Source organism: Haliotis rufescens, unplaced genomic scaffold, assembly GCF_023055435.1.
Source record: "Haliotis rufescens isolate VD_foot unplaced genomic scaffold, xgHalRufe1.0.p SCAF_65, whole genome shotgun sequence".
Classification (NCBI taxonomy): domain Eukaryota; kingdom Metazoa; phylum Mollusca; class Gastropoda; order Lepetellida; family Haliotidae; genus Haliotis; species Haliotis rufescens.
The window spans coordinates 749,419-766,007 of NW_025964356.1; the positions used below are offsets into that span (position 1 = coordinate 749,419).

The 16,589-nt window shown below is 36.3% G+C and overlaps 1 protein-coding gene across 1 annotated transcript in view; it reads right to left on the reverse strand.

The window, feature by feature from the left end:
- The window catches only part of LOC124115531 (40S ribosomal protein SA-like), a 73,077-nt gene that overhangs the window by 18,013 nt on the left and 38,475 nt on the right, over positions 1-16,589 (reverse strand). The window contains exon 3 of the mRNA XM_046476555.2: positions 8,074-8,279. Coding sequence (XP_046332511.1) covers positions 8,074-8,279 — 206 coding nt within the window. The remainder of the gene's footprint in view (positions 1-8,073; positions 8,280-16,589) is intronic.

Sequence of the window (16,589 nt, forward strand, 5' to 3'; positions counted from 1 at the left end):
AAACTCCTTAATATCAAATGGCACAAGTTCAGTATGCACTTTATATATAGACATGCAATGTTTTGCAAGTAGATATTTAACAGTTTATTTGTTATACTACTTAAGTAAACCAATCCTATATTAAAACTTAAATCCAACTTGTTGTCATGGAAACAAACAATAACAATTTCTAAAAGTGCTATATATCAAAAGGCACCAGTTCAGTATGTGCCTGGTAAACATGCAAAGTTTTGTAAGAAATCATTTAACGGTTTTTGAGTTACGCTCCGGAAACGAACACCACCCTTATAGAACCTAAGTCCAACTTCTTGCCATGGAAACGTAAAAAATAAATATTTATAAAACTCCTAAATAGCAAAAGGCACCAGTTCAGTATGTGTCTGGTAAACATGCAAAGTTTCGTAGCGAAATTATTAACGGTTTCTGAGTTATGCTCCGGAAACGATTTCGGAACGCACACCAGCACACACACGCACGCACACACGGACGGAAGCCATTTCTATATCCCCCGCCAACTTCGTTGGGGCGGGGGATAACAAAGTTTACAGTTTATTGCTTCAGTTATACACCTTGGCAAACGCTAACGATCTTCTAAATCAACAATACTTTGACAAACCATTTGGCAAAGTATTAAACCTGTTTGACATTGTATGTTCTCATGACCGGTAGTAGATATATCAACATGCACATGCAAGTTTGTCAAGTTTCTTTTTTTTAAAACTTTTGTTGATGTAAGGATCATCCTTTGATGTTATGTTTAATATGAAGATATGATTCATGTAACTGAGGTATGCCGATTGTTTTCTCCTATAATAAATGTGTCTGGAATAACATATCTACATATATAATCTGTCAGCAATGATAACCGTCTACAATGTGTGCTAAAATGGGTGCGACACAAAATGTTTTTCCAAATAACATTCATACTTTACCTGAATGTGATAAGATTAAGATAAAAATTAAGTTTAAATTATGATCATATAAAAAAAAAAAAAAAAAAAAAAAAAAAAAATCTTGAGTGCATGCCACTTAACGTGAAGTGTGTCAAGTTGACAATGACCACAACGTGTGGTTGTGTGCCAAGGAATTTGACAATTTTTAAATTAGTTTCCACCTCCATAGCAAGAAAATGTTGCAACAACTAAATCTCAACAAGTATTTGTCACAGAGTGACGAAATATCCCCCGCCTGTACACCATAGTACCAAATATGAAGACAATCCAGCGATTAGTTCTTGAGATATTGTGGCAACACCGGTTTTTCCAACTCCAAAAACAGATTTGCCTGCTGTGACCTTGACAATGGGATCAAGGTCACCAAAACCGACTGGTGTCTGCGGAGTCTGTATATACACCATAGTTCCAAATATGAAGACAATCCAGTGTTTAGTTCTTGAGATATCGCGGCAACACCGTTTTCCAACTCTAAAAGCAGATTTGTCTGCTGTGACCTTGAAAATGGGATCAAGGTCACCAAAACCGACTGGTGTCTGCGGAGTCTGTATATACACCATAGTTCCAAATATGAAGACAATCCAGTGTTTAGTTCTTGAGATATCGCGGCAACACCGTTTTCCAACTCTAAAAGCAGATTTGTCTGCTGTGACCTTGAAAATGGGATCAAGGTCACCAAAACCAACTGGTGTCTGCGGAGTCTGTATATACACCATAGTTCCAAATATGAAGACAATCCAGTGTTTAGTTCTTGAGATATCGCGGCAACAAACAGGTGGGACGTACGGACGTACGGACGGACGGACGGTCGTGAATACTATATCCCCTGCTTCGCGCTTTCGCGCGGCGGGGGATAATAACGTACACAGGTGACGGTCTTTCAGAGACAATAGATTGAGTTCTACAGCTATATTGCCTTTAATACGATTACATTGGACAGTCACTATAAAATGTTTTACACCAAAAAATATTTTGGTTGATTTCTGTTAGTTTTGTGCAAGTGAGTGAGGGAGCGAGCGAGCTTAGTTAAAAACAGTTTTGAACAATATTTACATCAGTTACATCATGTAGTCTTAGTTTAATGTGGGAGGAAAGCCTGAAGTGATGCAGATCTTCTGTTCTATTTTGGCATGTCATATTATCCAAACGTTAAACAGATAAAAAAAAAAATGTTTTCGAGGTCATGTCAGTTGCAGAAATACGAATATTCGGGTTAATCTAACATGTCATGTTATAAAATTTGAAGGAAACAATGACATACAAATATTTATCAATCCTAATTTCAAGGGTTTTGGTTGAATATGAATGATATACGTAAATAAAAATCCTGCGTCACTTCTTGCTGTTTAAATATCAACAAAGTTTACATTGCCTTCACATTGTGCCTTGGCGAAAGTTGACGATCTTCTCAATCGAAGAATGTTTCATTTGTCATTTTCCGTTTAATATGACGTGAGAAAAACAAAATAAAGATCATGAATTTTGATAGCAATATTTCAGCAAAGGTCACCGGATGTGATGTCAGACGGGTAGTCTGCTGATAATTTTTCGTACCAACACAATTACAGCAAATTTTTAAATATTTTGCATTCAGAATAAACACAAATCATTTCATACAGAGCTCCAGATAAGCTTTTGGTGTTGTGGGTATTTTACACATGCATTTTAAAATCATTGGGTATCAGTAATTCTATCTGGGTATTCAAATTTCTGTTACCCACTAGTTTTTACACATGTGGGTATTTAAGTTAAATATTTATAAACACTATTCATCTAGTCCCTGCAAACTGGTGTCGTGTGGGTTCTAGAGCTTTATAGGACTCAAAAATACCACGATACTTCCACAAGAAAGTGTGATGGCAAATGATCATGATGTAACTGTCATCATGGAGTTTGGCAAGGTTGACGGAATGTCCGTTTATAATTTCAAAATAAGTTGCTGATTTGCTATTCACATACACAGGGTTACTTCACAATATTTTGATGATACGCACAAGTTTTATTTTTGTAGCGTATCTGTAATGTTCGTTGCGTATTTGATATGCTTGGATTTGATTTTACTGCGTATTTCTGCATTTTTGATGCGTATTTTACGCAGATACGCAGCTTATCTGGAGCTCTGTTCATAGTATCAATAATCATCACTAATATGAAATAACAATGTGACTTGACAATATAATTGGCACATTTCATCCCTTTGACCTTGCATGCTCCAGTGATGTGGAAATGGTAGATGATGAATGAACACACCACATGCAAGTTTCTCCTTCGATGTTACATTGAATATCAAGGGATAGAATTCATGTATCTGCGAGGTCCATGCTGATGATTGTTTTCACTATAATAGTTGTGTCCCAGGTAATATGTCAAAAGATATTGTCAATCTGCAATGATCACCCTCCACAAAAGGTCCGCGAAAATAGGCGTGACAAAGTGTTTCAAAATAGCATTCACCAAATGACGAATATGATAGATATATGCATGTGCATGATGTATTAATAAGATACTACATACATATTTTCAGTGTTAGTTTCTAATTAAATGTGGAGTAGTTAAAGAATGTTTCCTTTTGTAATACATTTATCGATTCTAGCATGATTTTAGAACAATTTCACGGAGCATTTAACATTTATTTCAGAAATATAAAGATTGTCATGATTGCATTTTGATAATAGATTTGTTAACATTTAACTATTTACAGCTGTTCAGAGCTTTAAAAATAGTAAGTTATATGTTTACATTTAGTAGTTATTTTTCCTCATAATGATTATGTGTATGGACACTAGATATTGGTCAATGCATCAGCACAGTGTAACTGATCAAACTTCAATTATTATCTTTAGTTTAAACATTTTATTCAACAATTATCTTTTATGTGAATAAGTAGCTATTTGATGTCATTATCTAATTTTATTATTCCATGAAAACTAAATAAATAGAAAATATCCTTATGAACATACACATACACAACTCATATGGACATTAATCTCTTGTGTATGAAGTGTTCCCAAACAAAACAATTCTAAAATATAATTGTAATATGAATACGATACAGTAATTTCTTGTAACAGTACATGAGATTTTGTTTGTTTAATCACAAGAACCAGGGCAGCACTTAAGCTTATAAGTTAGCCCTATATTTATAAGAGAATGTTATCTATTGAAAAAGGAATAGGGCAGATAGAAAATTCTTGCAGTTCTGTTGGAGAAAAGCACATGGAAATATCCTACCTTATGTATTTCTTTCTGGGCTCTCACCAATAAAATAATGTGTAATAGTCTGGCAGGACTTACAAGGTTTGTTGTAGTATGCTCTCGTGTGTGACAGTGATGCTCATGCATGTCCCTAAACCATTGTGAAATGTGTTCAACAGGTATTGGTCTATCAGTCAATATGACGTACAAAAATTCAAAATAAATGCAGATCATCACCAGCTTTGGATTTGACATCCTTGATCATTTGATGGGTTTCTGATTATTCAGTCAGTATAGGTCCTCATCATATCCTATGTCTTAACCTTCTGGGTGGAGTGAAAAGAAATGTCCCTGTATACATGATTACCCTTGTCAGATGTACTTTATCCTGTCCGCCACACACCCATCTTCCCGAGGCAAGAGAGTTAACTGACTTTAAAAGTCCAGTTTCCACCCTTGCCGAACTAGGCTGGTATAATGGAGTTACAATTTGGCTGGACTAACAAGTCCAAGCATAGTCCAATCAAAATCGTGCACCGAAATCGAAATCCGGTTCATAAACTGTCGTGCTTATTTCGGTCGATTGCAGAATTTGCAAAGCATGTGCACCGCCAACTCGTTGTCAACAGATATTTTCTAAATCTTTTCATGCTTTTAATCAAGGTGCTCACGTGATTGGATGCATTTCGCGATGTAAGACCCGTTTTATCACAATATAGATCTTGATTATCGATCAGATCGTCCTGACTCGGGGCCACCATTTTGTGTGAAGCAAACAAGTGATACGAGAGGTTGAATCTGGCTGGTCCATAGGAGAGGCTTAGAAGGGATATAACCGGTAATAGCCACTGGTGGCGCTACGATCGAGCCCAGGAATTCCAGTCTAGTTCGGCAAGGGTGGAAACTGGACTTTTAAAGTCAGTTAACTCTTGCCTCAGGAAGATGCCACACACCCTGATTTTATGTCACCTTATGTGGTTTATTTTCGCATACATGTACCGTATATGACCACGGAAAAGCTGACCCCGTAGATAAGCCGAGGTGTTAACTTGACCATTGAAATACGAAGAAAATGATATGACCCGCAGATAAGCCGAACCAGGAAGTGAAAGGCAAAAAACACTGCCAAGTCTGACTGCAAGACAAGTGCTGGTTCTCGCAGATATTCAAAAATATAAGATGAAAAACGTTGTAATTATATTGAAAACGTCATTATTTCTAAAACAGATTTAACAAACCAGTCATCCACTTTCATAATGTGGGAAGCTGTTTCTCTTGGTTTTTTTTAAAATCTCATAATGATCGTTATATGTTGCCATCAACAACGAAGCGCCATTTTGTGAATCGGTGTATATAGAATTATGAACTCGTGGGAAAATATATCACCTAGAGCGAAGACTCGCAGTTTGAATTCAGCATCGTAAGCATGGCGTTTTCGTTTCAAACTCATGATGAGAATGTCAGTCAGTATAAATATACAAACTTTTATAACCCCCTTTATACCACTATTGTATGTTTATCCAATTGAATTAAATAAACTATGAACACATTGAATGACCATCCCTTACTCACAGGCTTCTCAAGTTTATTAAACTAATCTCTCGAAAACAAAGGAATTAAGCTCCTACTCCCAACACGATCGCTAAGCACCCACAACTTGAAAATGTTTGCGTAAACAACATGACAATACCAATCGGCCCGTTATTATCGGTGCTCATTTCCTTGTGTACCGTGTTGCTTTGTATGGAACAATTTGACCAGTACCGTCATACAACAAATATGACTTATCAGTCAAAGTATGGCAGTTATGATATATGTATCCATTCTCTGTCAACTAAGGTTTGTTTCAAGACGTCCATAGCGTAATATGATCGTGGTTGTTGAGAATAGAGAGTTGGTACTGTCACGGTATTGGTAAAGCAGGCCTTATGGAACAGGGTTAACAGTTGTAAGTTGTAAATATCCAAGGGAAACAAGATTTCGCCGAAATCAATGTTAACTTTAATGAACAAAATATTGAATAAAACTAGAAAGTGTTTTTACTCGTAAAAACATATGTCTCCCCCCACTCCCCTAACCCCCATTCATTCGTTTACTTCACGTTAAACCCCATCTGTTCATTCCCACAAAAATAATTCACAATATTTTCATTCTAGAATTGCTTTGAATTCAATAATATTGAAAAGATCAAATTCTTAAATTTCATTATAAGCAAAAGACACAGAAATATTGAAGGGGTGTTGAGTTTAGCTCTGGAACAAAGCCCATCCCAATACAGAGTCTGAGTTAAACTTGTCTCCATAAACAAGAAAAAATAAAATGTGAAAAACTTCTAAATAGCAAGAAGCACCACTTCAGGACTTGGTTAATGTGTTACAACTTCATGAAATAATATTGAACAGTTTTTGAGTTATGGTCCGGAAACCAAGCTTACCCCCATTCAGAGTCTATGTTCAAGTTATCTCCATGGAAACGAGAAAAAATAAAAATGTCAAAAATCTCTAAATAGCAAAAGGCACCACTTCAGTGCTGGGTTAATGTGTATACAAAGTTTCGCGAAAAAATATTAAACGGTTTCTGAGTTATGGTCCGGAAACAGTGGGAACGCTGACGCCGACGCCGACGGGAACCGTGCCAAAAACAATATGTCTCCCTCCATTCTGGGGGAGACATAATTAACAAGAGTCATCAGAAAGATGACATATCCCCCTGGCAGCTGTCTGTAAAGTAACCACTAGTAAATGTGCAATTCTGTATGTAATGAGTCAAGAGTTGAATGTTCTTTAAGAAGCATACATTGTTTACCCACTGAATGGTTTTCAAATTCTGGCCCGGAAACGAACCCGTTCCCCAATGGAGTCTAGGTCCAACTTCTTTCCATAAAAATTGTAAAAAACAAGTATTTGTCACAGAGTGACGAAATATCCCCCGCCTGTACACCATAGTACCAAATATGAAGACAATCCAGCGATTAGTTCTTGAGATATCGTGGCAACACCGTTTTCTAACTCCAAAAGCAGATTTGCCTGCTGTGACCTTGAAAATAGGGTCAAGGTCACCAAAACCGACTGGTGTCTGCGGTGTCTGTATATACACCATAGTTCCAAATATTAAGACAATCCTGCGATTAGTTCTTGAGATATCGCGGCAACACCGTTTTCCAACTCTAAAAGCAGATTTACCTGCTGTGACCTTGAAAATGGGGTCAAGGTCACCAAAACCGACTGGTGTCTGCGGAGTCTGTATATACACCATAGTTCCAAATATGAAAACAATCCAGTGTTTAGTTCTTGAGATATCGCGGCAACACCGTTGAAAATGGGGTCAAGGTCACCAAAACCGACTGGTGTCTGCGGAGTCTGTATATACACCATAGTTCCAAATATGAAGACAATCCAGTGTTTAGTTCTTGAGATATCGCGGCAACAAACAGGTGGGACGTACGGACGGATGTACGGACGGTCGTGAATACTATATCCCCCGCTTCGCGCTTTGCGCGGCGGGGGACAATTAAACTAATAAATGATGCCTACAGAAGCTGTGTAGATGGTCATAATGCTGATGCTGAAAGTGAGTGAGTATGGTTTTACGCTGCTTTTAGCAATATTCCAGCAATATCACAGCGGGGGACACCAGAAATGGGCTTCACACATTGTACCCATGTCGGGAATCGAACCCGTGTCTTTTGCGAGACGAGCGAACGCTTTAACCACTAGGCTACCCGACTGCCCCTGATGCTGAAAATGTGTGCTGATGAATAAACTGCGGTCAGTAAGAGCTCCATACAGTTTCCCAGTATGTTCCAGTTGTGTATTTTGTTGTGCACAGGAAGCCTTTGGTCAGGGGCCAATGTACTCTGTCTGTTTTTTTAACCACTAAACACTATGGAAGAGAAAAGAACTATGATCCACAATGCTAATTGTACCTGGATTTGGTTTGTGAAGGTTCCTGGAGTGAAACGGCCAGCAATTGGAGTAGCACCAGTTGCAGAGGCAAATTTCAGAACAGCTCTCTGTCCATATGGTCGTGCTGAAATTACGCACACATCTGCTGGATTCTCTATTGCAGCAATAGCTCGGGCAGCAAGAAGCATCTTCTCCCATGTTTTCTTCAAGTTGATTATATATACACCTAAATTGAAAGCATATTTTAACATGAATCACAATACTTGGCTTATTCAGAATAATATTAAATGAATTTAGATAATTATATTAGTATACTTATCCTGACAACACATTGCAATCTTTCTGGAATTTGATCCTAGAACAGTGAAACCCAAAATGTGTCTCTTACACCTCTGGGGCGGGCCCTGGTCTTGTGTCAGGATAAGTTTTGTTTGTTGTTTAACTCTGCACTCACAATATTCCAGCTATATGACAGAGGCCTGTAAATAATCAAGTCTGGACCAGACAATCCAGTGATTGACATCATGAGCATCAATTCATGCAATTGAGAAACGATGACATGCATCAACAAGTCAGCGAGCCTGACCACCCGATCCCATTAGTTGCCTCTTATGACAAGCAGGTTTGTCTTTTACAACAAGTAGAGGTTGCTGAAGACCCATTCTACCCTGGATCTTTACGTGTCGTCAAAGTAAGTATACTAATATGAATATATCCAATTGTATGTAGATTATTTCTTATACTAACAACACAGGGCAATAGTTATCCCACAGATTTAAGGCTTACTTTCGACAGAAAACGAAGCTGTAGGGGTCCTGCTGAGAAAGAAGTTGTTTCACTGAAGTGTGATGCAGAAAAAAGCAGATGAGACCGTGTGATTCCCAATAATCAGCGTATCACTGCTTATACGGAAATCTTTTATCTTTAACATCTGAAGAAATTGTGGAAAGGTAGGTCTGCAATGTGTGGGCCCTAGACATAGTAATGCAGAATAAGCAGTGTCTGCTCTGGCTTAATTTTTCTTGGGGTCACTTGGAACCCTTCATCATAAAATTAGGGGTCCCAAACAAAAATGGATGGGTCCAACTTATAGCACTGGGCCTAGATTTTCGAAACGATCGTAGCCCTAAAATTATCGTAAATTTGTCGTAAGGAAATCGTAGGCTATCGTAGCCTATTTTCGAAACTATCGTAGCCCTAAGATATCTTAAGTTTGTCGTATATCTAAGATAGCTCTATACCTGTCGTAAGTTTATTTTATCTTCATACAAGATGGCGGCATACTTTTCCATAGATATTGTGCCAAACAACTAGTCCGCTTTACGTTCAAACATTGACATTTAATTTTGTAAAACTGAGTGATTCAAATTGACACTTCGAAAACACGAAGTACGCATCAAGGATTTCACGTCAAAAATGTTCTTAATCGCGACAGCGATACACATAAAGGTGGAGTCGATGGCTTACATTATTTTTCTATCCAAGTCCATGCTGAAGAAGTGTGAAACAACATACCTTTTCGATAATTTGGGAAGGATAAAAACGGAAGGTGTCGGCAGGCTACAGTAATGACCGTGACCTTATTGATAACTCAGGGGGAGCTAAACTAAGTTCAAACTCTAGTTAAGAGTGGTTTCCCTTTGTATTCCCCCCGGGACACCTTGCTCAATGTTACAGTTTTCATAAAGCGCAGAGTTCCGCTGTTATATTTTCTGGATCACATTTGTGTCAATGCTTTAGTCTTTATTTTCGCATTTTATAAAATTATATCAATCTACATATGTAAAAAAAACCATACAGGTTTCGCATAAGTTTTTACATCTAAAATCGTGTGGGACGGATGGTTTTAATAATTGAATTTTATCTATACAGTGTAGTATTTATTGACTTAACAAGGAAATACATGTGATCAAATATTTATCAAATATGTAATTTGTTTCGTTTAAAATTCAATACCTATGTTATCTATATCCTATTGAAAGACAATATTTGATAAAAAGTGATTAAAAACTGTCTGTTGAACATTTGCATTCTTTAAAAACAGGTGATTAACGGCATATAGATGTATTCCATTAAATATAACAATTTACTGAAATTATGACAGCAAAAGTTAAGCACAGATTTTCGTATCGACAAATCAAATAAAAATGGGTTCCCATGCTCGTTAGGGTTCTCGTCAAAATGTAGCATAGTTTGCACATTGTCCAAAATTCACTTTCCAAAATATGTTCGTAGAAAAAATGTTTTTTGAATGAAATTGACTGATCAATATAAATTACACATTTTCAACACAATAATCTTTGCATTCAATAAACCGCTTTTAAAATAGTTTGGTCTTTTTAATATTTAAGTCTACATCATCCCGTTTTATGTTTAAAATAAGATATAGATATACTTGAGACCATTCAGACAATACCATCGTAAACGTATAGGGTCAACGGATAAATACTAGTAAATTATTCTCAGCAATTCTGTCAGACAAGCCAAACATCATTGAACTACGTTCTGGAATAGATTTGACACATTACAAAGTATTTCGCTCCTCAGCCAGATTTAAATCAGACAAACCAGTTTATTAGCTCTACGTAATTTAAAAGGATAGAAAATGACATTATATGTGTGTTCACGTTAACTTGTGGCGTGTTCCATGAGACAATATAACTTGACAATTCCGAAATTATCTCTCTTTGCGAACGAAAATTAGCGTCACTGTTAAATTTTGAAAAGAATTATTGATCTAGATAGATAAATAAAAGAAATAATTTCATCATCTAAATACTAATAACTTGATATTGTATTTAAGTCCTTGGTTAATTCGTGAAATATATTGGATACATAAATAACAAAACAAACTTAACAAGCTTAGATTGTCGTAAAAACTTGCTTGTGGGTGCGCTGCTTCCTGAACAATTTTTGTTTTGAGTGTTTCCACGTTTAATGTTGGTGTTCACACTAAAATAAACTTGACTTTGATATAAACACAAAAATATACCTTATACATCACCTTACATCAGACTTGAACACGCATGTTAAATGCTGAACGCATATGCTGTACGGTCAAAGGTCTCGTCATTGTCATTTAGAATAATGTCCATTACTTTCGTCCTTGACTTTGTACGCGATATGTTTATATCATAAAGTTCTGCTCGCTCACGACAGGACCATTTGAAGGGAAAATAGTGAAGTATCTTTTGGCACGTTATTTCAATTCTAGTAGCTAAATTGCGGTAACACTACACTTACTGATTACAAAATTTATTGGTTTTGAAAAATGCTATTGCATGGCACACGAATGTTATTTGTGTTCCGGTAGTCATGGCATCTTTTATCATAAGAACAAAACGTCTACATGTAGGACATATGTAGGATTGTACAGAATTTCACTCAAATATGTGCATGTTAAACAATGTGACCTGACAATGCGATCATGAATTCCGTGTCACTTATCTATGTTGTTGCTATTGTCAGCAGCTGGGAAATCCCCGTGACGTCATTGGGAAACACCCCGCTTTTTCAATCTCTAACACAAATGAGTTCCTTGTCAGAGTTACGATAGGTATCGTAACTCTGAACGATCTGCGACAGGTTTACGATAGTTTCGAAAATCTATCTTATCTTAACCTTAAGATATCTTATCTTTGAACGTAAGTTGTTAAGATTTATCTTAGCTAAGATCGTTTCGAAAATCTAGGCCCTGTAACATAACATTAACAACAGAACAGTGGTTGTGAAAAATCAGAAATATTTTCTCAACTGCAAAATATCAACAAACAGGCAAAGTGAGAGAAAGGTTCACATCAGGGCGCATCCTGCTCATGACTAAGAGGTTTACATAAAGGTACAAACAATTTCAACACAAAATTATCCATGTTAATGTCTAACTTCGTAAATGGAAAGGCAGTAAACGGCCGGGTCATCAACCATTGGTAAGGGGTCATTGGGACAGACATTTGTGAATGTTTATATCTAGATCTACCAATGATTTGAAGTTTATGGATTCAGTCAAGTTCAATGGCTGTTCTGATGCGTCTGTACTGAGTAGTGAGTTCATGTCATAACCGACAGTTACATCAATGAGTCATGACATAATTGGCATATCAAACATTTTTTAGAAAGAGTGTATTCAGGATCCAGCATTTCCTTGATAAATTTAGTCAACATGTTTCAGGTGCTATAAATGTTTAAACATGTCAGTTACACTGATAACTGTTCTGGCAAAATGTGTTTTGCAATTCTTAATATAACTCACCAAAGAATGAATTATTAACATCTGGATAAGTCTGTTGTAGAATAACTAAATGTTCAGAGTCTGCTAAATAAAAACAGTGCTTACATTCAAGTGTTCGCATTTGTTCTTTATCATATACAGTATCACGGTATCACTGTATTGATAAATCTCGTAATCCACACACCCTGCCGACTGTTAACTTATGCAAATCTTAGCACGATATATTTCATCGCATGATCGAATACAGGACTCCTTGCGGTGTGTCACGGCTACTTGCAAGTATACACGTTAAGTTTTTTATGATAGTTTCTGGGATGTTTTTGAAGTGGAATTACCCGTACCTCAATTCGAAATTGATTAGAAAAGAACCCATTTGTTCAGACGAAGTCCCTTGAACCAACCTCGGTCGTATGCATACTGATTATGCAAAATACAAAACAGGAAGTGATGTAAACCACATAATCCACACAGCCTTACTGCGGTAAGATTCGCTAATGACCGGTACTTTACTGTTTACCAAACTCGGTAAAGAAAATCAGCATCGATCAATCCTTATTTATGTGTCATAAAAGTTGAACAACAAACATTTTGCGTATCACATATTTAATAAGTTTTCAAGCGTGCCCAAATACGATCCATTATAAATTAACTGCTGCAATAATATAGCGCACCATCCTGCATGGTCACCTGATCTCGCGGGTCACTTACCACGTTCTGAAGTATATACCCTTGATGTGCCTGGCTATTTTTAGTTTGACATGAGGTTGGGATGTTTTCAACCAATCACCAAGCTAAAAGAATTAGGAATGTATCCGAGCGGCTTAATATGCGGCACATGATGAAGCAAACCTACGGACTCTAGCGAACATTAATACATGCAAAACCGAAAATCGATCCCTGTTTGGGTATATGTCCGTAAGAAGGGGGAGAATAATGAAACTGGTTTGGTTTAGCAAACGGAAGTGTTAATCAACATGCTTCGCTGTCTTGTTTGGCAATTAATACCTTTACGCAAAGACGTACAGCTTTGATTTACAATAACAGTGGCCATTTGATATGAAATTAATAATGGTCCAGTCACTGTGTCCACGAGACCCACACATGTTACGCAGATGCGTTCAGACTCATATTTGCCTCTTTCAATAAAGGTAGACACTTGTTCACTATCAATTTATGAACTTTGCAAAACGTATGTAATAGCTATTGGCGATTTTATCTGGGGATTATATATTATAGCTGTGAATTACATATATTGTTACATGTAAAGATTGTGGAGTTTACGAAGAACGATAAACTTTGAACATTCAATTGAAAACTTATTATCGGAAGTAGTAACATGCATAACATTTTTTTAATAATGACAACATTGTTGTATAATAATAACTTTATTGATAATTTATAAGAATTATGGCTCTAGTCGTGGCAACTTCCAAACTTTCGGGAAGTTGTAATTTATCGGACCGTCATTCAGCCGATGTTTCTGACAGATCACGATCTGAAAAATACTATCATGAAAGTGTATCCCGTGGATAAGCCGACCCCTTTCTACAGAATCTTTTTTCTGGTCCTCAAAATTCGGCTTATACGCGGTCATATACGGTATATTTTCCAATATTGATTTACTTCAATTTTCCATCTTTACCAACATGCTAAAGTGCTCACTTTTCCCCAAACAACTGTGTAGAGACGGTTGCACATTATAATTTTTTGTTTTTCTCACCCCAACACAGAAAATACCATGTCAAATCGGCAAATCACATCAAACCAATCTCATTAAAATCAGACCCTGAAGAACATCGCTGTGCTATTAAAAAGATCTTCTCTCAAAGTACAGGCTCTAAACATATTTATAATCTCCTTGTATTTTTTTATATGAAAACAAGAGGCCAGGAAAAGTGGGAGTTACAGTTTGGAAAATTGAATTGGAATATTATTTGTATTAAGCCTTCTAAAGCAACACAAGAGGTGAAATTGCGTTGGTTTCAGTATCGAATCATACATAGAATACTTGCAACTAATTCTTTGTTGTTTAAAATGAATATTTCTGATACCACGCTTTGTTCTTTTTGCAAATGTTATGATGAAGCTATTGTACACATTTTTTGGGAATGTGAACTTGTAAAAGTATTTTGGAAAACCTTCTTAGATTGGATAAATAAATGTAGCCATATACATCATATGAAATTAAGTGCTGAACTTGTTTTATTTGGTGTTAAAGAAAATATTGTTACTGACAAAGTTTTTGATCTTATTTTAATAGCTAAATCTTTTATATATTTTTGCAGATTAAAAAAAACAAATCTTTGCTTCGCAATATTTCAAAAAGATGTTAGTCTGAGATACAAAATTGAGAAGAATATAGCCTTTACAAATGGTAATGTAGCTACATTTTATAAATCATGGATCTTTTATCACATATTGTTTGAAGAAGCAGAACAGCAATAACATATGTATCTCTTTCTCATATTTGTTTCTTGCCAGGATCAGTGTTTGAATAATATTTTGAATGCTTGACTGTGTGTATGTTTTGTTATATTTCTTAAAAATCACCTTGGCACCATTTCCAATACTTATATTTAATTTTCCCCAAATGTATACATACATTGTCTTCAGAATGTGAGGGTGACCATTGCCCTGGATGGCCATCCTCCTCATGTATCGGGGAAAAGGTGAAATAAAATTTTAAAAAAATAAAAATAAAATAAAAATTTTAAAAAAAAATAAGATCCTAGTTCTCGCTATCGCTAAACAAAGATCTGAGGACATCCCATTACCGGTCACGTCAGAACGACCTTTCATCCAACCAATCAGGGCGTCGCTTACCAGATCATGAAAGTGACAGTGGGAATGTGTTTCCTAATCATGCAACCTCAAAAACGTCAACATGGGGTATTCCGAACGACAGTTACAACCCATTCGTCGAAATTATCGTCTATCTCTCGCTTCAGTAGGATAAATATTTGAACGGAGGAGGCGTTGAACAGTATGTGGGAAGCATTGCTATACAATTTCAACCATATATTAGACATTCCGGAATGTTCGTTTGTTCAGTTTTCAAAATTTAAATCGAGAACTGGGTCAACATATTTTTCAAACGTAATCTGAAATGGAAGTCGCCAGGTTGAAACGACTGTCGTAAAGCTCGAGGAAGCTGCTTTCCAATTCGCTGATGTCGACTTCTTGTTTGTCATTTCAGTCGTCGGTCAAAGTTTGTGAAAGGTCGTTCTGACGTTACCCCGTAATGGGATGTCGTCAGATCTTTGTTTGGCAGCAGCGAGAACTCAGGTCTGATTTTAATGAGATTGACATCAACTCAACATGAACTCGCCTTGAAATGAACACCAGTCGTGTGAGATACAAAGTCTCGGTCTTCCTATCAATTCCTATGAAATTTAAACAGCTGATTGCTGTCTTATTTTAAGAGAAAAATAAACGTCATCTTAACATCTCCGTATGAAACATTGTCCAGCATACAGTACACAAATACCACTGAATTTGTAAATCATCATGTCTAGCAATGTTTTATCGTAAATATTAGGGGTGTCATGATAAATCGAAATATCGACATATTGCTATTTGTAATTTGTAAGCACATAGTCAATAAATCGATTGTTCAATCTGTTTCCGATCAATAGTATCGATTTCAGTAAGGAACATCGATACTTTTACCATGTCAATAAAATACATGCAATGCTGTTCAAATTTGTTTTTTATTTGATCATGAGTGGTAGTTATTTACACATAGTAATGTGGAAGTTTCTTTTTCTTAAAATATAAGGGTAAAGAAAAAACAAATGAGTCATATCTCGAACTTTTCTTGATATTTGTTATGGTTATCACATTCAAAGGAAACTTCAGTTCCAAGGTTTAATTCAACTCTAAAATCCATTGAAAATGATACACTGAAAACTATCGATATTTATCACAATCGTTGCTTGCAATATCAATAGTTATTGCAATATTTTCTTTCAATATCAATAGTTATTGCAATAGTTTCTTTCAATATCAATAGTTATCGCAATAGTAATTTCCAGACCAATAGTCACCCCTAGTAAATGTTTTCATTGACAAAATTTGCAAACGGCAAACCAAGCACAGAAACTCCTACCACCGCCACAACACACAACACGAGATGCGCAGTGAAGCAGTGCGCATGTAAAGGGAGGTAACTGCACACAATATTGGATTGTGTTGTTTTAAGGTATTGTGGCATTTCACTGCCGGGGTTTTGTGTTCGCGATGCGGAATATTTAAGGATTAAAAAAAATAAAAAATTGAACAAGTGCAAAAGTGAGCGTGGCTCACTAA